The 27860-nt window shown below is 37.6% G+C and overlaps 1 protein-coding gene and 2 long non-coding RNA genes across 3 annotated transcripts in view; all 3 read right to left on the bottom strand.

The window, feature by feature from the left end:
• The window catches only part of med13a (mediator complex subunit 13a), a 75911-nt gene extending 60928 nt beyond the window's left edge, over positions 1–14983 (bottom strand). The window contains exons 1-2 of the mRNA XM_039676082.2: positions 14390–14983; positions 8215–8449 (exon numbers count right to left, since the gene is read on the bottom strand). Coding sequence (XP_039532016.2) covers positions 8215–8449; positions 14390–14455 — 301 coding nt within the window. The 5' untranslated portion in view covers positions 14456–14983. The remainder of the gene's footprint in view (positions 1–8214; positions 8450–14389) is intronic.
• Positions 14984–17559: 2576 nt separating this feature from the next.
• On the bottom strand, positions 17560–23793 carry LOC120483267 (uncharacterized). The gene is made up of 3 exons (XR_005623562.2): positions 23535–23793; positions 23379–23438; positions 17560–18838 (listed from the first exon to the last, which is right to left on the bottom strand). It is a non-coding gene; the product is annotated as an uncharacterized LOC120483267 (long non-coding RNA).
• Positions 20393–23008, bottom strand: LOC148969377 (uncharacterized). The gene is made up of 3 exons (XR_016149579.1): positions 22299–23008; positions 20584–21013; positions 20393–20505 (listed from the first exon to the last, which is right to left on the bottom strand). It is a non-coding gene; the product is annotated as an uncharacterized LOC148969377 (long non-coding RNA).
• Positions 23794–27860: the final 4067 nt, after the last annotated feature.

Genomic DNA, 27860 nt, shown 5'->3' with positions numbered 1-27860 from the left:
GTTTTCAAAGAACCTTTTCTCTGAACAGCTCAGCTCTTTGGCCCGAGGGTTCACACTACACACAGCTTGCCAGTAGAAGATTCTTGCTCTTAAATGCATGGCTCATGTGGCTGACAAACAGTTCCAGTCAAATTGCTAGCACACCACAAGTGTGCCTAAGAGTCATGGCCGACGTGACACCCGGACAAATACTTAATAAAGGGTGTTCATCACAACTTGTGTCAATTATGTTGGAGGGAGTCTCAAGAGGTCAACCTGGGATTACTTGGCTTACTGCCCCAACTAACACTTGTATTAAAAGGTGCATCGTTTCATTTCTGTACTAGTTTTACAGTGGCCCAGCATAGCAAAAAGCTAAAAATTAACCAAGAATATTGTTATCCAACCACCACGTTTCCCAACTGATAAGAGCTGTCATTTCTGTTGCACATGAGAAACATCAAACGACACAAGTGGAATGAAACGTGCTAATTGTTTGAGGTGCGCAGTGTGGAACGTTTATTACTCGTGAGAAACAATAATAGACAGCACAGCGCGAGCTCAGAACAGGTTCAATGGCGGGATTATCTTGATCACATGAAACCGTTACTACACAGCGCTGGGAGATCCAGTGAGAAAGCATTTGAACACACTGCAGAATAAATAACATTGCAGTGAGATCTAGTGGGACGCATTAAAATTCAGCACAGAATTCGGTTACAAACCATATTAGATCAAACAGCACTGATGTCTAAACCAAGAGAAACATTGTGCCGTGAAAAAACAAGTTATAGTAGGTTATAGTGGGTTATAGTAAGTTATAGTTTTCAATCCACAAATCACCAACATTCACCATGGATTTAATGTAGCAATGCTAACTGTAACCACGGTATTGTGGCAAAAATAGTTAAATGTTTATTCATCTCAGGGGTTCGTACAACCTTTTGAGACTGAAATTCAAGCACTTTACAATAGGGCTGTCTCGATAACAGCAATATTGTAGCACTGATAGGCCAACCTCACATGAATGCAAGTAACCGCAGCAACCGCGATATTCTCGGGTTTTCTTTTTTCATAACTGTACGTTCACACCGCCGCCGACTTGAGCGTCAAAGAAGCTCTGGCCGCCCGGTCAAGTACGCTTGTCAAAAAGTACGGGGAAGCTTGTTGACGCTTTGAGCACTCTGACGTTGCAGGGAGAATAGAAGTGTCACAACATGAAATGTAATAAACAGAAAAAAACAAGCAATACATTGAAGAAACCTTTTTTAATGACAGCATTTTTATAACCGTTTTGGTCACATTCGGTCGGGGGAAAAAAATAGTTAGTTAGCTATTATTATTATTGCGGTCAAATCGGTGTCACCGTGAGCAAATTAATTTGACAGCTATCAGTTATAGTTTAACCTATCCATCTTGACCGTCACGCTTAGTAACACATAGTACAGCTGTGCCTCACCACCGTGCAACAGTGAAAAGTGATCCTCTCAAACAGTGTCGCACCGCATTCCGATCGTTGTTAAAGCGACATATACCGACCGGTATTGCGGTATATTAAAAATTCATATCATAATAAAAATAAACACCGGTATGCCGCCCAGCACTAATATTAATATAATTAACACAAAAATGATTAAAAAAAGTATATAGGCAATTCAAATAAATAATAAATACCTAAAATAACTCAATCCTATTTTAGTGGGAAACCTCTTAAAAACAAAACATTCATTGTAATTCTGTTCAGAGCAACTGGTGGTCAGAAAACACACTTTACCTTTAACAAATTTTTACATTACAAGCCAATATATGGAAGATAATACTCAAATAACAAAGACTGCTCTCCTTTTTCCTCACATCATAAATTTAAACATAACGCTTAAAAAAAAAGTCGGTATGAGCCTTAATTTCATAGCCTGAAAGCCCATCAGCCTTCAGCATAATGGGTATCACCAGCATCTGTCTTTGAGCTATGCAGTAAACAGGTAGCCCTCGCGGAAAAAAAAGCCAGAGGAGGGAGAGAGAGAACAGGAGAGAGTGGGAAGAAAAGAGAGAGAGAAGCTGCCAGCACAACTCGCACCACAGGGAGACTGGCAGACGGGGGAGGGAGCGAGAGAGTGTAGCAGACGAGTGTCAGAGGAGGAAAAATGAGGAAGAAATGAGCCCTACAGCAATTACCCTTACAGACAGACTACAGCTCCTTAATTTCTATGCAAAAAAGATCAGAGAGAGGAAAGGAAAAAAAAGAGAAGGATGGAAGCAAAAAGGGAGAGAGAGGAAAAGCAGAGGGGAAGGAAAGAAAGAGACAGAAAGGAGGAGGGGAAAAGACCTTATTCATGTCTCGTTCTGTGGATGCCCCTGGATAGAACCGACATCAGCAAGCGCCACCGACGGGAACGGAGAGCAGGAAGGGGGAGGGGAGGCCATCGGACATTTACATAAAAATAGAGGGCCATGTCTACTGAGGAGATGCTCATTTACTCCAATGGCAGTTCGGTTATTCCAGATCATTCCATCACATAGCAAGTGGAGCACCGGGATTGGTTCTCTCCCACGTTCCATTCAGAGTCGGGAAAAGTTCCCTCTCAAACATCAGCCAAATGGCCTCCTGTCTCATTACATCTCAGAAACAGCACTCCATGTTTTCCTCCACTCGCTCTGTGATTAAATACAAGGATTCAGAGGATCCGTCAAGCTCTTCCTTCACTTGCTATTCCCTTGAGATGGGAGCGATTAGTTAGCAGACAGGAATGGCACTTGCTGCAAAATTTTCAGACTTTAACAAGCGGTAGATCTGATGAGGGGGGTAAACTATGAGAGGAGGGAACAAACATCGAGGGATAAAGATGTGAAGAGACACCAACCCAAGACAGTCTTTTATGGTGCTTTTCCACTACACGGTACCAGCTCGACTTGACTCGCCTTTGTTTGGTTTTCCACGGTGTAAAATTTGTACCTGTTCCTGCTTTCGGGTACTTTTTTTTTCTACAACCTCCGGCGAGGTTCTGAGCGAGCTACGGCGATACTAAAATGTTACGTGAAAACATTGCCGACTGCTGATTGGTCAGAGAGAATCGTCACCATTCACTGCGTCATCATTGTACGCGCCAGATGGAGTATCCAGAAGAACCTCGCTATTTTAAAAAAGTTTGGCCAGAGATAGTTACTAAACTTACTACTATTATAATGGCAACTCGGAAGAATACGCCGTGGTCAAACGAGGAGGTGCAGACTTTCCTTTGTTTGGTGGCCGAAGAGAGGATCCTGCGAGAGATTGATAGGGCAACGAGGAACAAAAGGTGTTGCTATGACGACCGGATACTATTTGTGGCGGTACTGTCTGCAATGGAAAACGGAACGAAAAGCAAACCGAGTCGTGTCAAGCTGGTACTGGTAATGGAAAAGCGCCATTAGTTTATGCTCGGTATTAACGTGATCACAAGTAGGCCGTGCTGATTACAGGTGTAAATCTGGTTGAAACAGCCCACAAAAGAAACTGAACATTTCTGAATAAAGTAACTGAAACTGAATAAAGTATATCATATTAATGAGTTATTGTGCAATAATACATATTACTGAATAATCAAATGTATAACAATGCATAGTCTTCACTGTATACATTAAATATAGATTAATACTTAAAGCTACAAAACTTATTCATTCAAGAACATTGATGATTTTAACTTTTGAGTGCAGCAGATTTATTAGGCTGCACAGACCCAATATACTGTTACACACGAGTTTTCTTTCTCAACTGTTTACATTTACTTAAGACATAACAGACCATGTTTACGAGGACACTTGTCAAAACGGCATTTTGACATTTTGTGTGTTGGCTATTTGACCGTTTAGGCGCGAATCCAAGTCCCACAGTACTAGGTAGGGTTTGGCATCGTTTGAATTTGAACGATTCTGATTCCGATTCCGATTCCTTGTTCCGATTCTGGTTCCTAACGATTCTCGATTCCGATTCTTCTAAGAGGCAGGGTCAAAAAAGTTTAGCTAACCTTGCTAACCAACGGCCTTTCTGAAGGAAATACTCCTTCTGTAAAAATACTCCTTTTGTCACAAATTTAGCATTTTGCAGAGATTTCATTATTTTTGGAAAAGTGAAGCCACACTTTGGATCGCCGATGTAAGGTACTCATGTTCGACTCGCGTGGTTATGCCAACACTTCCGGTAGACGCTTCTTCGTTGGTGTTGTTCAGCGGTTTCTTCTTCCGCTCGGCGGACTGTGAATATCGAAACTAGGAATCGAAATTTTAACTTTTGAACGATTCAGGGAAAAACGAAAAGTTAGTCCCGGTTCCAATCGATACTCGATTCTCGATACCCAACCCTAGTACTAGGGGTGTCGAAATTAATTGTTTCTACGATACATCGTCCTCGTCTGCATTCGGTATCGGTTCAGTAACCGATTGTAATGTATTGACGCTTTTCTGACGTCATTTGTCGTGGTGGCATACAATCGCAGAGGAAGGTAAGACGCGAGTGCGAGCAATTAAAAATGCTCCAACTTCTTTAAAAGCCTACATCAGGACACATTTCGGCTTTTATGAACAACCTGGTAAGCACCACCAGGAGAAGACACGCGCTGTGTGCGCTCCTGTTACGCACAAATAGAATATGCAGGAGGTAATGCCACTACTCAATAAAACACGTTAGCCGTTTTCACCCCGAGCCGTTAACGTCTGGCAGAGTCTGACTGCTTTAGAGTAAGCAGATGACCTCCAACATCACCCGAATCCGCAGCCAAATACAAATCATCCACCCACCCCAATAATTTTCTCTGATTTAAGCATCCACACCAAATGGCCAAATTAAAAAAATGTATTATGTGTTGTTACGCGTGATTATAAATGGATGATCGTCACCTTCAACAGCGTACTCAGCGACGGTTGATGCGCACATCTCTAATGGTAACATTATACACTGATGAATGAGCGCTGCTTTTAAATGAACATTTCTTTAAAACAAAATGGATTTGACAGAATTTCATTTTCTTAAATGGCATAAACAGGCTATTCTCCCTTGAAACTTAAACTAGAATGTCACTGTTTCTGTCACTGCGACTTCCCGAACAGACAAACACGAAGACGCACGCACACGCCACTTTAAAGTAAAATTAAAAATTGAGGATGCGGTGCATCGTGATATCGAATGGAACTGAATCAATGACATAATCGCAATCGAACCGAACCGTGAGACCAGTGTAGGTTCACACACCTACACAGTATACTTTGCTCATGCACGCTCTTTGCATGATTTTAACGACACCATTTAAAATCATCTGCGTCCCACAGTTTAGCGACAGTAGACTGCATTTTACAAGACTCACTTATTCGGCTGATTTGGATGTTAAGTTTGGCAAAGGGAGAAGCAAAACCGCACTGCTGTGAAGGAAAGGAAGGTGTGCACGAAATGTAGCAATGACACAATAATCGTTCATTTTACAATTATTTAGTTTTCATAATCGAAACTCAATTAGGATTATATCGTACAGCCTTGGTCAAAAGAAGCATGTGACCACATTGTATTTGTAATGTAAATGCTAATGCGCCCTGATGCAGATTCCCAGCCTGCCAGCTCAACTGTAAATTAATCACTGCACTATAACAAGGACTTCAACAGCTATGTGATGCTTTAAAAAAAATCTATCCGAATAGTGGGGAAAAGCCTGTTATATGCACAGATCTGAGCATATTCCTTACTTTAACACATGTGAAGTTCAGCTAATACAAGCACTTGACTCAAATCTAAAAGACATCCTCTCAAAACACTGAAAAAATGTGAGAAGTTTTCACAAGAGAAATGGTAAAAATGGTAAATGGACTGCATTTATTTTATATAGCGCTTTTACAAACCCAACAGCTTGATACTTGCCAAGAGACGCATTTAAAATGCACGTTCAAAAGTAATACCAGGTGTAAACAGGATCTTAACATCTAAGACAAAGTAGAGAATATGATGAGGAGGTCAGGAGCTCTAGCCACTAAGTGAAATGCGAATCTTAAAATTTCCAAGCCTCCTATGACTCAAGGCTGTGTCTCATATTTGACAAAAGTCTGAATTATTGCCCAATCCTTTGGTTCTTGAAATATTCTGAGACACAAGTTCCTCAAGTGCAACATACAAAAGAAGCGATTGTGCCATCTTTCACTCTCTCTCTCTCTCTCTCTCTCTCCCCTTTAAAGTCTCACTGGACCTGCTGTTCACTGATTCACACCTCCATTGCCAGGGTGCCAGTCGAGATCTAAATCAGGTGCTCTGTGGTCCAGCGCAGACCAATATATTTAAGTGTGTGTGCGTCTTAGAAGCTTAAACTACTGCATCCCGTGGGTCTCCACTGTGTTTGTAAGAAGGCCAGCAGAAAGACAACAGCATGTGTGTTTGTGAAAAAGACATCAAGAAGTGTGCGTCAAGAGAGCTGTCGAACGGGCAGCAGGTTCACACGTCTGTCGCCAGAAGAGAAGGTCAAGTGGCAACGACACTGCTGATCTCAAGACGACCACAAGTATAACATTTAGTCCTGACAAACAGGCTGTTTGACACTTTATCTGATCCTGCATTAGCTGAACAAAGCAGCACAGATGCCTACAAGAAGAACAAATTAAAAGCGCACAGCTTAATGCAACATTTGACAATCTGGATTAGCAGTGCACTCACAGAAAATGAACTGCGATTTCATCTGCAATAAAATTAAAACTTGAATAGAGTTCATCTAACAGATTTCCCCAACACCTTATGACCAATTCAAACTCTTCCACGACTTTTCCAGCTGTTCCACATGTGCAATCTCAGAGCAGGGCATTGCTAGGAAAAAAGTCCTGAAAATCTCAATTAGAAAATGTTCCTATCCTAATATTTCCATTGACCGTGGGAACCCTGTTTTGGAGACCAACAAGTGAAGAAAGAAACAAGAGGTGTCAAGAGAAAGAGAGAATCACATGTCTGACTCCTCTTCTGAAAGTCAAGAGACACAACAGGGATACAGCCATTGTAGAAAATATCTCCACAAACAAAAGAAAAAATACAGCAATATTTTGTGTGGAGGGTGATATTATGGAATGGGTAAATTGATCATTCTTTTTCCCATAAGGCTCCATTTCTGTCCCTCCTCCGGCACAATGAACAGTAATGAGGGTGGGTCAATGGAAGAAAGGAAAAAATGCCTTTTCCTATTTCTCTATTACATCCCATTTTTCATTCCTTCTGTTTCACACTGCAAAAGGCATGAATAAAGATGGGGCAGGTCCATCTTCCTGGACGAAAAGGAAAAAAAAACAAGGAAGGAGAGAAAGGTGGAAAATTAAAGCTTTTCCAAAGACATCCATGATGCTTTCGGCTCATTCATGCTTCAGTGCTCTTCATTATTCCATCTTTCAAAGAGCTTAAGAAATAAAAATGAGGCAAAACTTCTTCGATATTTCCTTTTGTTTTTTTATCAAACCGAGGGATTTGCGCTCACACACATCGGTTGAGAATTGACAGCATCACACAGACTTCCACTGCTCCCTTTCTCACAATACAACGCAAACCCAAAACAATAACCCTCAGGTCTGGGTTAGCAGAGCGAGAACTGATCTTAAAAGAACACACAATTACAAATGCATTTCACACTATTCCTACCACACTGATCTACAGGTGAGAACTTCTACAGAGATGAATCAAACAGTCTGTTCAAACACAAGCACAGGCTCTTGATCTATTTTTATCACTCTAACGATTCTTGTAAACATAAAAATATTGTACCGTGCATAAACTCAATGGCACACTTTCTAGGTTTTTTTCGCAAGCGACAGGCACTGACTGCCGTACTGGGACTTTAGAAATAAAAACTGAAGATTTTTGCTTGGGCCTACAGCACATTTTGATGACAAGTAACTAAAATGCACACACAAAGAGTGTGTGGGTGTGAGAGAGGAAGGAGGAAGAAATTCAGAGAGACCACAGTCGATAGAGAAAGAGAGATAAAGTGGGCGAAAAGGAAAAAAGAAACTGAAAAACGCGAAACAAAAAGAAGTACTCGTTAGAGTCAGCGACTGTGTGTCATAAAAACACAGCATCAAGACACTAGGGTTGCCATGACCCCATATCGCAGCATCTCCTTTATTTAAGTATCAACTTGGTACAAAAGTACCAGTACACACTGATAAGACGGATTTTCAAAAATGCTTGTCAGGTTGGCAGCTCACGGAGTTTTGGGAACAAACACTAAGCTTCACTCCACAGCTTACCTGTGAGTTCGTGGTGGATGAGATCAGAGAAGTTGGGATCGTCACCCCACCAGAAGAGCCAGAGCTCCCTGCGTCCCTGCCTCTGGCTCCGCCTCCACACGCTCAGCACATCTGCCTTTAGACAGCGGCTGAAGCTGCAGAGGATGGGGTCCTCCTCCGTGACCGGGAACAGAATGGGCGCAGAGGTCGGACCTTGCCACACATACCTCTTCCATTTTATCCCCGTCAAGTCAGCCTGTGAGAAAGAGAGATTGTGTTAACTTCTGTCAGTAAGGCCACTCACCACCAGTTAAAAAAGACACATATTCGGCAGTATCTAAAAGTCTTACTGCTGATCTATTATCTGGCTTTAAGACCGAAGATAAACGGCACTGATGTGATGGAACAGACCCTAGACCAGCAGCACTCGAGCTATGAAATACTTAATGGATCTGAACCTAGGAGTTAATCCTGCCTTAATGATCCATGGTAAGATCAGCCACACTCAGACCCCAAAACAAGCAGTGAAGAATAAGATGTGTTACAATGAAATTGTCTTAACAATATCTATATATTTTTAGAAAAGCAAGCAGAGATTTTACACATAAAAATAAGTAAAATAAGAAATAAAAATATGGAAGGGGATAAAAATACCCACATTGTCACATAACACACATAACACATGCAGTGATGTTACACACATCTAGGCCTGTCATGACAATACGTTTTGCTCTGAGACCATATAGATCTAAAATAATGATAATGGCATAATAAAGCAGGCACACCTTTGCAAAGATCAATACACTTTTAATTCTAAAGACTATTTAACACTGAAAATGGAAAACATTTTAAATATCCACAATAAATGAACAAAACAAACAAAAACAATGGACTCTCAGTCTCTGTTAACAAAAAATGAATTTGAATAAATGCCAAAAAAACAATAAATAAAATGGATGTAAATAAAACCTGGCCCTACCCTATGATAAATTATTTGTTATTAAAGCATTAACACACAAAACACTGTTAATTTAACATAAAAGCAAGCCGGCTGCAGCGTGCATGGTCTGGCATGACTGAATGGAAGCAAAGCGCCGCATTCCCTTAATTCCTAAAAAGCTGACAGTTCATCGCGATCTCACACATCACTGTTATTATCAATGAATCTGACTGCACAATGAATCTTTCATAATATCCACACTTTCTTTGTTATAATTCGAGGATTTCCCAGCATACGGAATTCAGCACTGAACAAAAAGTCCGATTTGAGCGGTGATGGGAGTCTATCTTAAAATATGCTTGATTGGCCATTGCGTTCAAGAAATCAACACATATGTCTGTGATTGGTTACATCGCTCAACGCTGCAAACATATTATGAATAGAAACTCTGGCCTGTAAATCGTTTCTATTTTGTTTTAGTTGTTCTTGTTACTTTTCCGAAAGAGGTATAAAAACTAATAGATTTTCATTTATTCATAGATATTTCTAGTTTGTGGGAATCCCACGAATCGTTTTATAATTCTCCCGCAACCCGCACACTCAGAGTGGGTGCATTAGGCCGGAGACACACTGGCTCCGTGGCGTAAGAGTCTCAGCTGCGTGGCGTGTCTGTTTTTATTTCGGCTCCCATGTTAACAGATTAGCGCTTGCACACTGCCTGCGTGACACGCGGCTTAGGCGCGGCGCAAGCCGCGCGGATAACGTGTGCATGCTATAAATAGAACCGACGCCCACCTTTCACACGACATGCAAGCGTGTTGGAACCGTGTCCAGGCAAAATAGAATAGGGAAAGATGTTTATAGGTTATTTTGTACATGAATACATATGTAATAAATGAAATTTTTATGGTTGAAAGTCTATGTTTTGACAAATTCAGAGGCCACGTTTACACAAAGCCGGGTATTTAGAGAAACAAATATTTTCTCCCTCTCCGTTTTCAATAATAACATCGTGCACACACCCGCATAAATACGCCGTCGAGCGGCATCATATCTATGCCAAACATATGGGCGGCAGTGTAGGGAAAAGGATAAAGCCATGCAAGCCAATCAGAATCCTCAGAATCGACAAGAGAGAACCTAAAACCCCATTTCTCCCAGTCGACACGACAACACATAACCGGAATTTTCAGACATCTCCACTTTGACCGGAATTTTTAGAAATAATCGTTTTCTGTGATAAAAACAGGGTTTTCATGTAAATGAGAGGCCAAACCGCAGGGAAATATCTGCATTTTCCCTTCGTGTAAATGGGGCCAGATATAAATATAATTTAAACATAAATAAATATCAATTTTCAAATATTGCACCCGTCAATACAGAACGAAATATTCTGTAGTCTATTTTGCAGTCAATACTACTGACAGTGTCTTTAACAGTAGGCTTTATATTTGTGCTTAACAAGAAGTATAGGTCTTCCACAACTCTCTCCCATATGTCTCTCTCCCTGTCCGTCACCTAGCAGCAGCGCCGCGTCAGACACGTTTCTGGTGTGCAAAGACACCGAAAACGCGACGCAGCTGATACGCTACAGAAACGCCACGCTCCCGCCACGCAACCAGTGTGTCTCCAGCCTTACCGTCCGTGCACACGCTCGCCCATCAGATTTAGTGCCGCGCCGCACTCTATTGAGTTTGGAGTGAACGTCTCTAGATGAACGGCCCGGCCCGCGGGTCGGTTCGTGTTCGGGCTCGGGCAGAGAATCTAAGCTCTAGTTCACTCCTCCAATGCTAACGAACCAAGAGTTGTCATCCAGTCACTTTGGAAGAAAGACAGATGAGGAAAACAAAAAAGCATGCAAATGGAAATTATTGCGGCCGAAAAAATTATCAAGCTCATTTTTTTTATCGTACGATTAATTGATTATCGCGACAAGCCTATACACATCTTTAATTGACTTGCCAGGACAGGTCATGCAGACCTCAGCTTTTGTAAACTGGACAGCAGCTTTTATAAAGAGAACAACATAAAAACAGCCATTAACTGTTATAATCTAAAAACCCTGACCCTTGGCAAGCCTAACAGTGGTCATTCTCTCTTGTGCACGCCTAGTAAGAATGAGAGATGGAAAAAGACAGCTTAAGCCAGGTGTTTACAGCCATGTTCATAATAATGCTCAGTTATTACAAAGTGAAACTTGTTGCAGCTGTTGGAAAATAATGCAGATCAAACACCTGCAAAGAGAACATCTGCAGAGGATGCACTTAAAAAAAACAGCAGAAAAAGCTGTTACACACTTGTTACTGAAACTAAAAATGGGACAAAACTAGCGGTCGAAGTTTAGACCGTTGACAGCTGAGAAAAGAAAAGAAAAGAAAAAGAAAAAAAGTCAAAACGGACTTAAAGCCCGAAAGAAGAATTTGGCTGAAATCTAAGAGCAAAGTAAACAACCACATGAAGCAATCTTTTCCAGCTCAAAATTCTTGTTTCCCAAAAAGAGTTTTTCTGTTGTTGATGGAATTCCATATAGTCTAAAATTAGAAACAACCACAATATGCAAAAACATCAATGGAAAGTGTGCATGTTTTAAGAGCAGGAGTCATGTTCAGGTTGAGGAATCTGGCTCCTTTGACTTTCCACTTAAACTTGAGAGGTTTGCTGGGTCATGGCCTTCCACATAACTTCCTCCTTTGTCACAACATCTTTTCTTCCTCTCACTCTCTTTTGCACTAGTTTACAAGAACTCACCCGAGCGCTGCCAGGAACGACAGCAGATGCTTCTAGTGAGAATCAGAGCAAACAGCTGAGTTACAGGTGAAGTGACAGCAACAACCTTCTTGACTCTTGAGACGCACTCCATCTAACGGCCCAAAACTATCGGATGCTTTCTCTGTAGCTCTCACTCCCAAGAGACACTTATCAATAACGTCTGTCTCGCGTCGTTTCAGCCACTCAAAAAAGTCAATCGGCGCCTGAAGAACAACAACCCAACAAGTGTGGCAAAACTTTAAATGTCAATCTCAGGAAGCCACAAGTCAAGGTATCTGCAACATATTGCATGAAAACGTGCATCAGACAACATTAAAGTTCATCTCTGGCAAGCCTTTTTATTGCTACACTAAAGTGAATAAACATGTAATCAAATCTTCATTACACATCAGCTGTTGGGTGATGATGCTTATTAAAGTTCCTCTCTTGTTTTCAAAATTATATGTCACTTATCTGGCTAATATTATGCACTAAAACTAAAAAAGGTGTGTGTTATGAGGCAGCAAATGTGTGTGCTGAGGTGAGACAGAGTTCCCCATGAGATGAGCCTTACAGTTGTGTGCTAAAATTACACCAAGCAAAACAAAACGGGGTCAAACACTTTAAGAGCTTACATGTACAGAGAAATATGCAGATGGGCTGTTCTGCATGATCATATGGTGACCATTTTTAACTAAATGTAATAAAACAAATGTAACTGATTGAAATTGGGGCGAAAGGTGACGAGGAGAAAAAGCACACCTGTTACTAAACAAAAAAAAAAAAAAACTCTTGCGAGACTGAGAGCAGAGCACAAGCAAGTTTCTGGAAAACTGCAACTATTCATATTCAAATGATCAAGCAATACATTCAAACTAAGTGTGCAAACAAGTTCTCAGTTGAGCCATCCATCTTCAGACAATATCAGAGATTGTGCTGTGGCAGTAATAAAACAGAGCAGACATTAAAACTGGATAAGCTTAAGTTATATAATTCACCACAAGGCCTTGACACTGTTCACGAGAGTGCGTCTGTGTACTTGTTTTGCTGTAATAGTGAGGGACACATTTAGCAAAACCTTCTCAGCGATGTGAAAAATCTGCATAAAGTGAACCAATACTGTCTGTTCTCAAATCTAAAAATACAGCGCTGGTCCATAGCACTTATAATTAGCTTAATCTAACAACAATATAAGTCAACGGGACACCAGTGTGTGTGTACGAGTGTGTGCACGTGCGTTTAGGGAGCAGAAAGTGCCGTAAACAACCCTGCAGGCTCCAGGAATGCCCAATCTATTTCAAACCCCAATGTCTCTTATTGCAGACATGAGGTAAACCCCAAACCCAACACTGGTTATTTTGAGTCAAACAACTGATGCATGGCTCACATGATTATTGCAAACACACCAAATCTGTCAATAAAGGGCCATTCCATGAAAAGGCTGGATTTTTATTCTGAAAGCGTGATTTCTGCAAGTCAATTTGTGTAAGATTTTGATTGACTGTTCATAAACATATTTAAGTGTTTACAAACTGCACTGTCATCTTTAATATATGTTGGAATTTATAGTTTTGAGGTTATTTTAGCCATTGGCTCAAGGTCATAACATAACAGTGTTTGTTATTAGAAAGTAGAATTTAATGCAGATATTTCTACAAACATTCAGTTTTCAATAATCTGCAGGCAAACATAACATACTGAAATAATGATGTCATTATGACAGTCATTAGAGTTATGGAACTGCACATACTTTTAATAAGCTGAAGTTATGATGGAAAGTTGACAACTTGAAATGTGATGGCATTTTTTTTTTTTTAAAAAGACTTTGACCACTATATTTTTAATTATAGGAAAAGAAAATGCAAGTTACAAAATACTATATTAGCAAAAATATGTATTTGATAAAGCAGCAAGAAGTTGGAAACACATGCAATAGAGATTAAAAATAGAGTTTTTTACGTGTTTAAACAAATATTTAAAATCTGGTGACAGGTTTGCATTGTTAAACACATGAGATACATTAAAACACCATTTCGTGGAATGACCCAAAATAAGCCTGTAGAGTAACTTAGTGTGTAAACATTCATGTAAACACCACCGACCATAAGAACATGGAGTTAGAACTGAAGTCTAAAAGGCTTTGTTTTACACATTTCTTACAAAAATATATTTTAAAAGACAGCAGTGCAATTTGTAACGTAACTTGCACACAAAAAAGTGCTGTTAAAATGAAACTTCAACTTTCATTCTGCCAACTCTCTTCCCTGCGTGCAATTTACAAACACAACAAATCAAAACACAGTCGTTTTGCGTTAAGCCATCTGGTGCAAAATACTACAAACATGTAATCTCTTAAGAAACAAGCAAATAAACAAGCAATGTGTGTTTGAATCACACACATACACTGGGCCCTGATCCTGCTCGCTCTCTCTCTCCACTGGGGCTGATGTTAGCATGCTAGGTAGCTAAAAATGGCTGCTTTTTCCTTTTAGTTTTTAAATCTCTTACCAGATAGAATAGATTGGAATGGCAGTCCTCCAAGCTGGCCCCGTTCGGTACGAAACAAGAACTCATCCTTTCACTGCGCGCTCGAACATCCCACCATCGGGCTTTCCATGGAAAAAAAGAACGTTTCTCCGAATTCGAGTCGAATGTGAACGGAATTATTTTTAAACAATCGGTGGGGGAATGGAATTCAACAGCCCCATTCGATCGCTCGCGCCTCCCGCGTTCAGCCCGAATTAGAATAAAAAAAAAGAACGGTCTCAACCGTCGACGAGGCTGTGGGTGGATAGATTACATGTAAAGATAGAGGAATGTGTTATTAAAATAGAAAAAGAAAAGGGAGAGCAAAAAGAGGCAACTCTCCCCCCCTCCCCCTTGGCTTAAAAACGGTTTTAGCTTAAAAACGGCTCTCTTATGCCTCCATCCCCACCGAAAGCGCTTTAAAAACGAAAAACATTCCGCGTTAAAAGCGTCGAAAGGTGACGAGAAACTACATTAAATGGCTCATTTTCATTTAAAAGCGTAAAAGGTCTGTGTTCCTGCTGGTTTCCATTTGAATTCATGGATTCCTTTCTCTAATGGCGGCCACAGGGAGAACTCTGCCTCCCGGAGCCCATTGGCTGCTCGGCAGTCATGAGGGGCGTAACAACACTGTAAATGACGGGCACTGCCGCTAGGGGAGTCACTGAGCAGATACAAATTACAACTGGCAGACTTTCAACCTGCGCCACCTAGTGGTAATTTAACCTATTTTTTAATACCAATAATTTTGGTAAATTATTGTAGTAAATTTACATATCTTTAAATGTAATAATTAGGGCTGTCAAATGATTTATCGTGATTAATCGCATCCAAAATAAAGGTTTTTGTTTACATGATATATGTGGGTGCACTGCGTATAATTATTATTATATATATATATATATATATATATATATATATATATATATATATTATATATATATAATATATTTATATTATTATATATTATATATATATATATATATATATATATATATATATATATATATATATATATAATACACACACATGCTGGTATATATTTGAGGGATATTTCCATGTATATAGATTTATATATAATTTCTATTATATATAAATATACATATTTTATATATAAATAATAATAATGCATGTGTGTGTATTTACATACAAAATAATTATACACAGTGCACCCACATATATCATGTAAACAAAAACTTTTATTTTGGATGTGATTAATCATTTGACAGCCCTAATAATAATACAATAAAAAAAAACTTTTTTTTTAAAGAGTTGTTTTATTCCTGGTCACATTTTCAATAAACTAAAATAGGCTAAATAGAAAACTGCAACAGTAACATCATTTAATATTTTACCAACAGGCAATTGTGAGTGAAAAGTATCAACCATAAATATATGCATTTCCTTTTATGATAATACTTTTACAACATAAATCAATCAGTTACTTCTTTATATGGCTCTGGAATAAATGTTTATTTATACATGTATACAAAACAGTGGTAATTATAAAACCACAAAAACAACAACTCATCAATAAGAAATTGGAAATGTATAAATGTAAGTGGTCAAGCATAATAGGTGCACAAGCTAGTGAGGGACTTGTGTCCTTGCATTTTTATGATTCCACGACAAGAGCCGCATTTTTTTGTGTGTGAAGAGGACTATCAAAAAGAAATATAATACACAGTGGAATGTCAGGCGTAGTTAGACACGCAGCTGGCTGAATGAGATTACTTTCACTCAAGAGTTTAAGTGAGATGTATTCCCATGGATGTAACAATCAGATGCCAGCATCATTCGCTGCTTTTCTAATGGTAGTGGGGCTGAAGTGCATTTAGAAAATGAAAACTTCATTGATGAGTACACAAACCTATTAGCCACACCGGTGCTTTACATGATTTACTTTTGGTCTATAGATTTGTACTAATATTCAAATGATATGTCCACTAGATTAAACACTTTTTACTTTACATAATGCATATTTGTCAGTTTGTCAATTTGTCAGTAAAATTTTGAAGGCTTTTGATGTGAACGGGAAAGGATGTATTCATGGCTGCATTGATTTACAAGGTCACACACACACACAATAGATCTGTCAAAGTGTGAAATGCACATCTCTCTCACACACTCTCACATATTCTCTGTATCTCTGTCATACATAAAAATACCTTAAAAAATAAAATGTTCCCCACTTTCCAGGCAGGTTCCTTTTAAAGTTTGTCTGATGGCCACACACTCACACACACTTTCACACATTGCCGCACAGGGCATGTAAGACACGCCGCTAGCAGACACGGGACTCATCAGTGGTCAGTGGAATGTGTGTCAATAGTAGTTGCAGGGCCACAGTTCAACAGCAGACCTGCTGTTTACACAGGCTAAGTGGTGATATCCTTCCTGCTCCTTTCAGCAAAAGTGGAGTCAAGGAGGGATTCAGAGGTTCAAAAAGGGTAATTCGTGTAAATACAGAAGTAGTCTGGCTGCTTCTTTCAGGTCACACACACGTGAATATATGCAGATAAAGATATGCATTCACAAACACATGGACATCCGACACAGTATCAAAATTGTACAAAACGTAATATTAACATTCATTAATATTACCATAACTGGTCAAAAGTTTGGAATGATTGAGATTTTTTTTAATGTTTTTGAAAGAAGTGTCTCACCAAGGCTGCATTATTGGCCCAAAAATAATTAAATTGTGAAATATTAGGCTATTATAATTTAAACCGTATAAAAAACGTATTTAAAAAAAAAAAAAAATACTTCCCTTGATCTGAGCGGTACAAGACTTGGCTACTTTTCCTAAGTTTGCCTCCTGAACACACACAATTTTTCAATTCTACAATGTTAAGTGGGTGGAAAAAAAACTCCTTAATATTGTATTTGGGTCAAAAATGGGCACCCATAGAAATGATTGGGAAAAACTCTAATTTAGAGCATTCTAAAATCAGCCAAAATAAGACACCAGGTGACAGCAAAGTCACTTCATCTTTAGGTTTTAGCTCTAAGAACTTATTGGAATGATATTTTAATGTAGTTTAAAAAAATAATAAATAAAACTACATAGTAATTCATTTACAAAGAAATAAATTACATAGAAAATATGGTACTTTTTGAAGTAAATAAATAAAAAAAAAAACCCAAAAATAAAAAACACACCATAAATGGATAGAAAAAACTTTATCGAAGACAGTGATATAACATTTATAATAAATAAAAATTAGGATCACATCTGAGTCCTCTGTGCCCACATTTGTCCCCAATTACAGCATTAAGGGCTAAAGTGAATCCGATTTGAGGGTTAAATATTTTAAAATGAAATTTATATGTGATGGTAAAGCTGAATTTTCAGTATCATTACTCCAGTCTTCAGTGTCACATGACCCTTCAGAAATCCTTCTAATTTACTGATTTGGTGCTCAGTTATCAATTATTACTCATTTATTGCTAATGGTTAGTGCTGAAAACGTTTTGTTAGTAGAAATCTTTAATAACATTATTAATGTCTTAACTGTCACATTTGATCAATTTAACGCATCCTCTATGAATTAAAGTAGTACCAAAGTTTATAATAAAGTAGTGTGTAATAATAATAAATGTTTCTTGACCACCAAATGAGCTTTCTAAAGGATCACAGGACACTGAAGACTGGTGTAAAGATGCTGAAAATGCAGCTTTTTTGATCAGGAATCAATTTTTGTAACATCGTAATGCAAAACAGTTCTTTCAAATTGTAATACTTTTCACAATATTACTGTTTTTATTGTATTTTTAATGAAATAAAACAACCTTGAGCATATGAGACCTCTTTCAAAACATAAAAAAACTTACTTATTCCAAACTTTTAGTGTAGGCTATATGTAGGAAAGAAGAAATTCACTTAAAATAATTATTCTATTCTCAATGTAAGTCTAATAATACATTTTGGTCAAATTCTGCAGAAAAAATGTTGAACTCATGAAGGTGCTTAAACACGATGCTTGATTTTGGTTCCTGTCCCATCCCATCATCCGGTGTGGATCAGCAAGAGACACCCTGAACGAGGAGTGTGTAAGGACCTCTCTGCTCTTCCACCATGCAATCATGTAGCCTAATACCCTGTTAGCTCTTCAAGCTGAACCAGAGTACACAGTAAGGGTTCACGGTTATTTTGGTAAGAGCTTCAAACCACTGAATGGGTCATTTAGGGGGTAATTGTGGCTCTGGCTGAGTTCTCTGCTGGATATCCTTGTTTAGAAACACTGAAGGATTGAACAAGAATCTCTGCCCCTCTCATCTGCTGTTTCTGTTTGCAGAGAGAGGACCTGCTGACCACAGACGGAGGCTGCATCCAACCATAAACTTCCCCTGAACCGTGTAAGATTGTGTCAGTCAAGCTCAATACCTTTTCAGATGAACTCTGGGAAAGCCTTCTCCTTTGTTGCTCTAAGGAAAGAAAAAAAAAACATAGCTTATATTCTCACTTATATATCTCACTTGATAAATGCTTCACAACAGCACCAAAATGTTCTACAGCCTCTTGTTTGTTTATTAATAAAATAAAAAAAGATTCTTACACCTTGAATGCGAGTGTATGCCTTACACTCTGCTTGAATACAATACTATTAAAAATCTTCGGCCAATTTAACATTCCTTAAAGAATTCTGAAAAAATATATATGTCTCCATAGTTTCCTCAAAAAGATTTCCACATTGATAATAAGAAATGTTTCTTGAGCAGCAAATCAGAATGATTTCTGAAGGATCATGTGACACTTAAGACTGGAGTAATGATGCTTAAAATTCAGCTTTGCATCACAGGAAAAATGACATTTTAAAACTAGAACAGTCATTAAAACTAGTCATTTTATCACTATAGGTATTTGTTTAAAAACTATACAAAATTTAAATAATGAACCAATCCTTATTCCAAAACTTTTTTTTGTCTAACCCTGAATCAGTAGGTCAATATGGTAAGCATATACATATTTTAAATCTGTCGGGATGGTTTTCGCGGGACATGGGCCACTCGCCCGTGAGGTCTCGACTGCAGAAAGATGCAGAGTGATGCGATTCATTCACTTGAGAATGGTGTGTGAGAATGTGACTTTTTCAAAAACATTCAAAAAACACACTGATTACCCACCTCCAACTTTTGAAAAGAAGTAGCCTATATAGGTTACTAATATCATGAATTAGTAGCCTAATTCATAGGCCCTATATCATTAAGATTTAGGGGAGTCACGAACCATGATATTTTATAACCTGAACTGATGGTTTTGTTAAAATATGTTTTCTAAGAAATAATACACTGTAAAAAAAAAATAAAACTGTAATTTTAACAGTAAAAAACGGCTGCTGTGGTTGCCAGAACTTTACCATCAAAAATACGGTAGCAACATTATTGGTTTTACAGACTTAAATAACATTTACAGTAATACACCGTATTTCAATGCTTATATATAAGCTGCACAGTGTCATTCACACAAACATTAAACACCAACATGCAATAAACGTTAATTTAACAACATTAAATGTAACATAACTGATTAGAAAGAAAAAAAAAGAAGAAAACTATGAGGAACCAGTCATTTCAACAAAAATTCGTAAAATGTGAAGTGTCAAACAGGGAATTGTGGGAATGTCAATTTACGTTTTTTCACTGTAAATTGTACAATGAGTTGTTCCTTTTTTTACTTTCAAAAACTGTAAACTTAACGGTATTTTACAGTAAAATTAGATCTATCACAATTATTTATATAGTACGGAAACGTTGTTAACCAATTAACAGTTTTGCACTGCAGCAGTCTTTTACCGTTAAAATGATTATTTTTACCGTTAAAACATTTTTCTTTTTTAAATAAAGTAATAGAATGGACAAAAAGATTAACATCATGTTATTGACCCTGTTTTACAAATAGGAGTGTATTATTGTATCTCAGCCTTTCTTTTTTACTCATTTTATCATGTTGTAGAGTTTTCTCTGCAGAAAGTCTGAATAAAAAAAGTCTGCAGATTCCATCTGGGCCTATTACTTAGCATTAGGGGCCTGGATTGCTTTTGTGATACCGCCATGGTACACAGTTGAGGCCAGGCCTGAAAGACTGGAAAGCACTGTTGAACACACAGGAGATTAGCAGGAACATTCCCCAGTACACAAATGCAGACATGACAGATGTTTTTGTTGTGCACCTGATGCGAGGAGGGGTGTTCTGCCTCTCCCAGCCAGCAACACACAACTGAACATCCCTGCCGCTAAATAATGTGACACACTTGCAGTCTTTTGCCGTTTCAGCACTGTTAGAAATCACGTCGCTCTCTTTCCCTCTCTTTTCCCTTCCTCGCTCTCTCTCCACCAGCAGATGGATGAAAAGTGCCGGTATCACGGCTTCTTTTAGTTAAGCTGCAGAAACAGCATGAGATTAATAAATTCAATATGAATAGAGAGTTAATGAAAGGAGCCTCTCCCCCTCCCGTCTGAGCTATTTTTTTCTGCCGTCTGCGGAGCCTGTAAGTAGCACCATTGAAAAGCAGGAGTCAGCAGAAACAGCCCCTGGATCGCAGACAGACTTTGACCTCTGCAGATTCTTCTGTGGCAGCTCACTCTGTCATTCCTCGGCAGCTTTTACCAATAAACACATCAACACTTAGATCTGACACAATATGGGCACCAAACACATTATTGTAATGAAAGGACAATCAGATATGGATTCACTGCATCTTGAAATTAATTAATTACATTAGGAGGGGGAAACAACTGACACTGTTTTCTTGAGTCATATCACTAAGAGAGAGAGAGACAGAGAGAGACAGAGAGAGAGAGAGAGAGAGAGAGAGAGATAGATAGATAGATAGATAGATAGATAGATAGATAGATAGATAGATAGATAGATAGATAGATAGATAGATAGATAGATAGATAGATAGATAGATAGATAGATAGATAGATAGATGTGAGTAAAAGTGAGTTAATAAAATGAAGGAGAATGATTTAATCATCAGAAACTCAAAATTATATGTTATCTGAACTAAATAAATTATTTAAGTTGATTTGACAAAAGAAAAAAATTTGTGATTACTAATCATGAAAAGATTTTTTTACAGTGTGTATACTATATATCTATCTATATATCTAGTTTAAGTCAACATTTTTTCAAAATTAAATATTTGTCTTTCGTTTTGTCTTTGTAAAGACAAAGCAAATAAAAAAAAAATTATAATAATACCAGTGAAATATTTTAAGATGGTGTACCTTTATATATTGCAATTTTTGTTACAGTAAAATAACTAAATACATACAAAGATGCATGCTGCTGTAAGAAATTGAAACTTTTATTTGAAAAGAATCTGGAAAATTACATGTTTTCACAAAAATAAGCTTATTATTATCAATGTTAAAAACTTTTTTTGGTAGACACCATGATACACTATCATTCAACATGTTTGAGAGCAAGATTTCTTTTTTATTGTTTTAATATTTTCACTTCACCAATTTGCATTAAACTGATCAAAATTGAAAGTATAATGTTAAAAAAAGATGTCTACCTCAAAATAATAATTAATTAATAAAAATTAATAATTGAGCACACTGTAAAAATTCATGATTTGTAATCACAACATTGACTTGTCAAATCAACAAAAATCATTTATGTAGTTCAGATAACATAATATTTGGAGTTTCTGATGATTAAATCAATCTCCTTCATTGTCTCAATTTTTCCATTTCAATGAACTTAAAATTTTAAGGCGACCAGGTTACTTCATTTTTTAAAGTTAAACCAACATTTCTTTTTACAGTGTACCAATAATTAAAAAAATAAGTGAGCACAAAACATTAAAAAAATACCAATCCCAAACTTTTGAATGGTACATACAGCCAAAATGTTAATATTAATAAAAGTTGTCACCTTTTACATTTAAAGCAAGACATATTCCTCTGAGCTCCATCAACACATGTTCAGGAAGCAGATCGAGATTGAAATCCTAGAAATACCCCTGCATTCAGTCAAATCTGCTGTGCACCTGACAGACATGATATAAAGTCAAGGCACTGAAAGATGTCAAATAAAACAGATTAAAATAGCACAACCTCAAATTTAGAATTTCTTATTTTTGACATTTTGACAAGTGTCTCTCGGGGGGCTAAGAACAGATACGCATCAAGCATTCGGTGGAATCCAGAAATAACACCCGTGAGCGTCACCTCAGCAAGCCAGCAACGGTCCAAACATGCTGAGACGTCCACAACGAACAAGACACTGAGAAATCAGCCACCCACACAATCTGGCCCTGCTTTCCCTTCCGCTCGTCTCAAAGGACAGAATCAATGACAAATGAAAACCACGGTCCTCTCTTAAATCAAAGCGTGCACACGCTGCAGTTTCACCTTGGGTCTGGGTATAGGGGCTGCCAATTAGACATGAAACAGTGGGTAGCGGCGTCCTTGCCAGGTTATCCTCAAGGACAGGCGTCAGAGAGGCAGAGGGGGGGAACAGGGGTCCGTGTGCTCGGATGCTGCCACAGACGACAAGGCCACAGGTTGGCCATCTGACCAGCGATGTACAGTGTTTGCACATCATTCTGAATGATTATGTAGGCACTTACACAGGCAATACAATGGGAAACACTCATCAGCTAAAAATGATCAGAACTGTAAAAAAAAAAAAAAAAAAAACAGTAAAGTTTACTGTTTACTGTAAAAACAGTAAATTCACTAAAAACTGTAATGGATTTTATGGACTGTCAAATGAACAGCTTTTGAAAGTGAAAAAGAACTAATTTTATAATTTACAGAGAAAAGAAACTTAAATTGACATTCCCAGACTGTTCTATGTGAGAATGATGTTCACATTTGATGTTTTTTCAATGAAATAACTAGGCTATGTTTCTTCTTATTAGTTATTAGGGTTTTGTTATGATGTGATGTGAATTTGTGTGTATGACATGAACCTTCGAGGTACCTTCGAGGCCTGTATGCTAGTATTTACCTCAGCTTATGGAAAAGCTATTTGTGGATGAACTTTCTCACTTGGCTTTTTCTTCACCACCTGTGTTTTTAAAGTGGTAGAAAACAGGTTTTTAGTAATCTGGAATATTAAAGGGATGGTTCACTTTTAAATTATTTTCGGTATGTTTTAGCTTACCTCAAGGGCATCCAAGATGTAGGTGTCTTTGTTTCCGCAGTAGTTTCAATTTTGATGTTTTTAGGTCAAACCGTTCTTGTCTGTCAGTCATATAATGGAGGTCTATGGTCACCACCTCAAAGAGCATGCACAGAGAAGTCCAAATTAAAAATGATTTAATGACTCGTAAATGTAAGTACACATTGATGGACACGAAACGAGCGGTTTGTGTGAGAAAACGAACAGTTTTTATATCGTTTTTACCTCTTGAACCACAGCCACGTCCAAGTGATCTGAGGGCGCGGGGAGCGCTTTGGTCTGCACAAGCGCCGGTAACCCCCGAGAGTGATTCGGCTGGTGCAGTAGGCTATCTTTTTTGTTACAAATTTTAATTTTAATAATGAGTTTTCTTCCAAAATGTGTTTTTGTCTCACTCTGAGAGTAGAATAATCACACACATTGAATTGCTGCAGAAGTATCAGACAGTTCATGTAAAAGAGACTGTTACATTACAACTGGAGATTTTAACAGTATTTATGGGCAGGTGATGGCATGACAGTCTGGCTCTTATCTGAAAGGCCAGTGTACACACACATAATCTCCGAAAAACGTCTTGTGCGCCAGTTCACAAGAAAGAGTAAAGCTGCAATATAGCAAATGGCACAATTTAAAGGGTGTTAACACAAAGAGCTATAAAGTGCGACAAGTGTGCGATAAACACTGATGATAAATTGTAATATGCTCTGTAGAGGATATGGCAAGGATGTGCAATCTGACGCTGTGTGTGTAAAATTGAAAACAGTTGGAATCAATATGGTTATTATAGCGTTAGCCATGGAGAGATATACCATAAACCGTTTCAACATGCACCCATGCTAAAGCAATTTACACACTTGCTCAGTGCTTATGAATAATGCATACTCATATCAGTGCTGCAACAGAGCCCTGTACTGTAAGCTGCTTTAATAACTGTATGAGTGAAGTCACCTTTGATACTCATTCATAGATATATGAAAGTGTGTGGGTGTCTGTCTTATTGGAGTTAATCTTTATGATGTTTCATGACAGATTAGTCTTATTTTAGTTATTTTATGGACTTCCTATTAATATAAAAAAATAATCTTACTGTTCAAAAATAGTTATATTTGAACAAGACCATAACAATAACAATAGGAACACAGGTGATTAAACAGACTGATCAAACCAAAACTAAGTTAATAGTAATGAATTAATACGAATACTAATGAATTCATATTTGCAATAATAAAATTGTTTTTATTAATAATAAATATAAATAAATATTTATTATTGTAAAACATTTAATAATATGAATTTTAAAGATTTACTATTGTGAGCAAAAATTTCTCATCTCTTTTTTCAACATTTCATACTTTTATTTTTTTTATTTTTTTGGGGGGGGGGGGTCACTTACTTGACAGTCACTCCCATTTGTATCATCAGGATGTTTATCATGTTTTGATAGTTCCTTCACATGCATTTCCACACAAAACATTCAAACTTAAGCTCTGTGAAAGGCAAAAACATTGTGTAATCAGTGTGTATGACTGGAACCACCAACAGTCTGCAAGAGTTTTGATGAACAATTCAACTATTCAGTCTGTCTCTTAAACACAGGTCCATGCGAGTGTCTCCATATCTTGTTCAAACCATTAATGTGGGTCTGTTGATTTCAATCGCACAGACTGATTACATAAGAATACTTTTGCTTAAGGGCTCTTCCACTCACATTAGAGATATGGGGACAACAGCAGTCAACGCATATTTCAGCTATGGGCACTGCAGCACAATCACACACAAGTTTTCTTGAAAACTCTAACCTCTAATAACCTCTATACGGCTTTAATATGTCAGGGATGTGATGAAACATGTCATCTCCAGGCAGAATCTAACTTCTCAGCATTTATTCCCCAGCTAGTTGGTACACAGAGGTTTAAAACATCTTTTGCATGGTGGATCTGCATTGCACAACTCAATCATGTGACACAGTTTAAAGTTTTTTTCTTATTATTGCAAATAGGATATTTTCCTTAACATTATGTAAAAATAAAAATAAATAAATAATAATAATAAAAGGATTCAGTGCAGGCCAAGGATCTCATTTATAAAACAGATGCAAAGTGTTCAAAAGCAAATATTTCAATTAGAATATATATATATATATTCATTTAAGTGCTTAACTCTGTTAATGAAAATGGCATATTTCATCTAAATGTGTATATCAGATGCAAACATAGTTTAAATTATTTTTATTGTTATTGTGAACATGCATGATTAGAAATCATGATTCATGACTCATGAAGCTTTAAAGTGATACTGGTAGTTCACTTTTTGAAATTAATTTTTGGTATGTTTTAGCTTACCTCAAGGGCATCCAAGATGTAGGTGTCTTTGTTTCCGCAGTAGTTTCAATTTTGATGTTTTTAGGTCAAACCGTTCTTGTCTGTCATATAATGGAGGTCTATGGTCACCACCTCAAAGAGCATGCAGAGAGAAGTCCAAATTATACATGATTTAATGAGTCATACATGTAAGTATACATTGATGGCCTAAGACACGAAACGAGCGGTTTGTGTGAGAAAACGAACAGTATTTATATCGTTTTTAGCTCTTGTCTTATCCTCATCATTTGGACATGGCTGTGGTTACAAGAGGTAAAAACGATATAAATACTGTTCGTTTTCTCAAACAAAACAAAAAGCAATAGTTAACATTAACTAACAATGAACAATACATCTACAGCATTTATTGATCTTAATCTCAACATTTACTAATATATTTTTAAGATAATAACTTGTATCTGTTAACATTGCTAATGCATTGTGAACTATAACATGAACATGAACATTTTCTTAACTAACATTAAATACTATAAGAATTATTATTGTTCATTGTTATTTAATGTTGGTGAACGCATTAATTAATATTTAACAAATGAGACCTTATTGTAAAGATGGTAGCACTTTATTTTACTGTTCCCCATGTGCATACTGTACTAATTAATTTCTGGGTAATAACTACTAACCCTGAACCTAAACCTAACCCAGTTACCATATATTACCCAGTATTACACTAATACTGTCAAATAAAGTGCAACCGTAAAAAGTGTTATCGAAATGGTCATATCGTAAGATATTAAAGGTTAAGATAAAACATTGCAAATGTGAGAAATAAAGTCGAAAGTATAAGAAATTGTGTTTTTTACATTAATGTTAAAACAACTCTCACAATATACAACTCTCATTTAATTCCAACAAATTGTAGAATATCGAAGAACAAATACTGTGAAAGGACAGTACATTTTATTTATTTCTAGAAAAATGATTACAATGACCTGCCTTTTAAAATGTTCCAAAGTCACTTTCTCTACATTCTGATTCCATTGTTGTGATCCTCTTTTCCTTTACGGCTACAGGAAGCTGGCTTAGTGCTGGGTGTCTGAATGAGTTTGCCAGGCTTTCTATGGGAGAAATACATAATTAATGAAGAGTGTGCTATTTCTCTGAACACACAGGGAATCACTTCTTTCAACTTTGTCTCAGACCCCCACCGGGCAGCGTCTGCAGGGTTCTCATGACACACATGCATACACACACACACACACACACACACACAAGCACGACCCCCCGGTGCCCTCTCCCCAGTCTCATGCTGAACAGACACAAAAGGAGCAACACTCTCTCTCTCTCTCCCAATATCTTCCATTCTCTCACCCCCCTCCCTCCTTTTCTCTCTCTTGCCCATATTTCTCTTCCACAAGCCCTAAAGTCTTTACTCTCTCCTGTGTGCAGTGGCAGCATGCTGAGGCTAAATTAATTTGGCGGTGCTGCATTTTTATTTATTTTCTTTTGTTGCTTTTCAACTTTGTGATTAGTCCATAGCCCCAGATTCATACACTTGGCAATTCCGTTTAGCAGACAGTGATCTTATCCTGTTGTCAAATATTGTAAGTACATGCCTCCAGTGGGAATCTGTGCCAGGAAAGAGAGAGAGAGAGAGCAAGACTAAACAACTCTCATAAGATGAAAAGTGGAAAAACACCACAGAAAAATAGTCTTCTGATGTACACATCAATTAAAAACCCTAAAAAAACTAGCTTCTAATTTGTTTCTTTACAGCTGGAATGAACATTGTGTTAAACTAATGTGAAAATGAAAGAATAGAAACTAGCTGGGAATAAATTATAAACTCACACTAAGTCTTTTATACGTTCGTTGTGCACAAATCCTTATATCCGGCACAGTGAGAGTAAAAGCCCTTTACTGACTCATTTCCTAAAAGAACATAAACAAATGGGACGCAGTGCTGCACTTGTGCAGCTCGTAAACA

This window comes from Pimephales promelas, chromosome 23, assembly GCF_988280905.1.
Source record: "Pimephales promelas chromosome 23, fPimPro1.hap1.1, whole genome shotgun sequence".
Taxonomy (NCBI): Eukaryota; Metazoa; Chordata; class Actinopteri; order Cypriniformes; family Leuciscidae; genus Pimephales; species Pimephales promelas.
The sequence above is the reverse complement of the archived record's forward strand: the minus strand, read 5'-3'. Positions and strand labels throughout refer to the sequence as shown.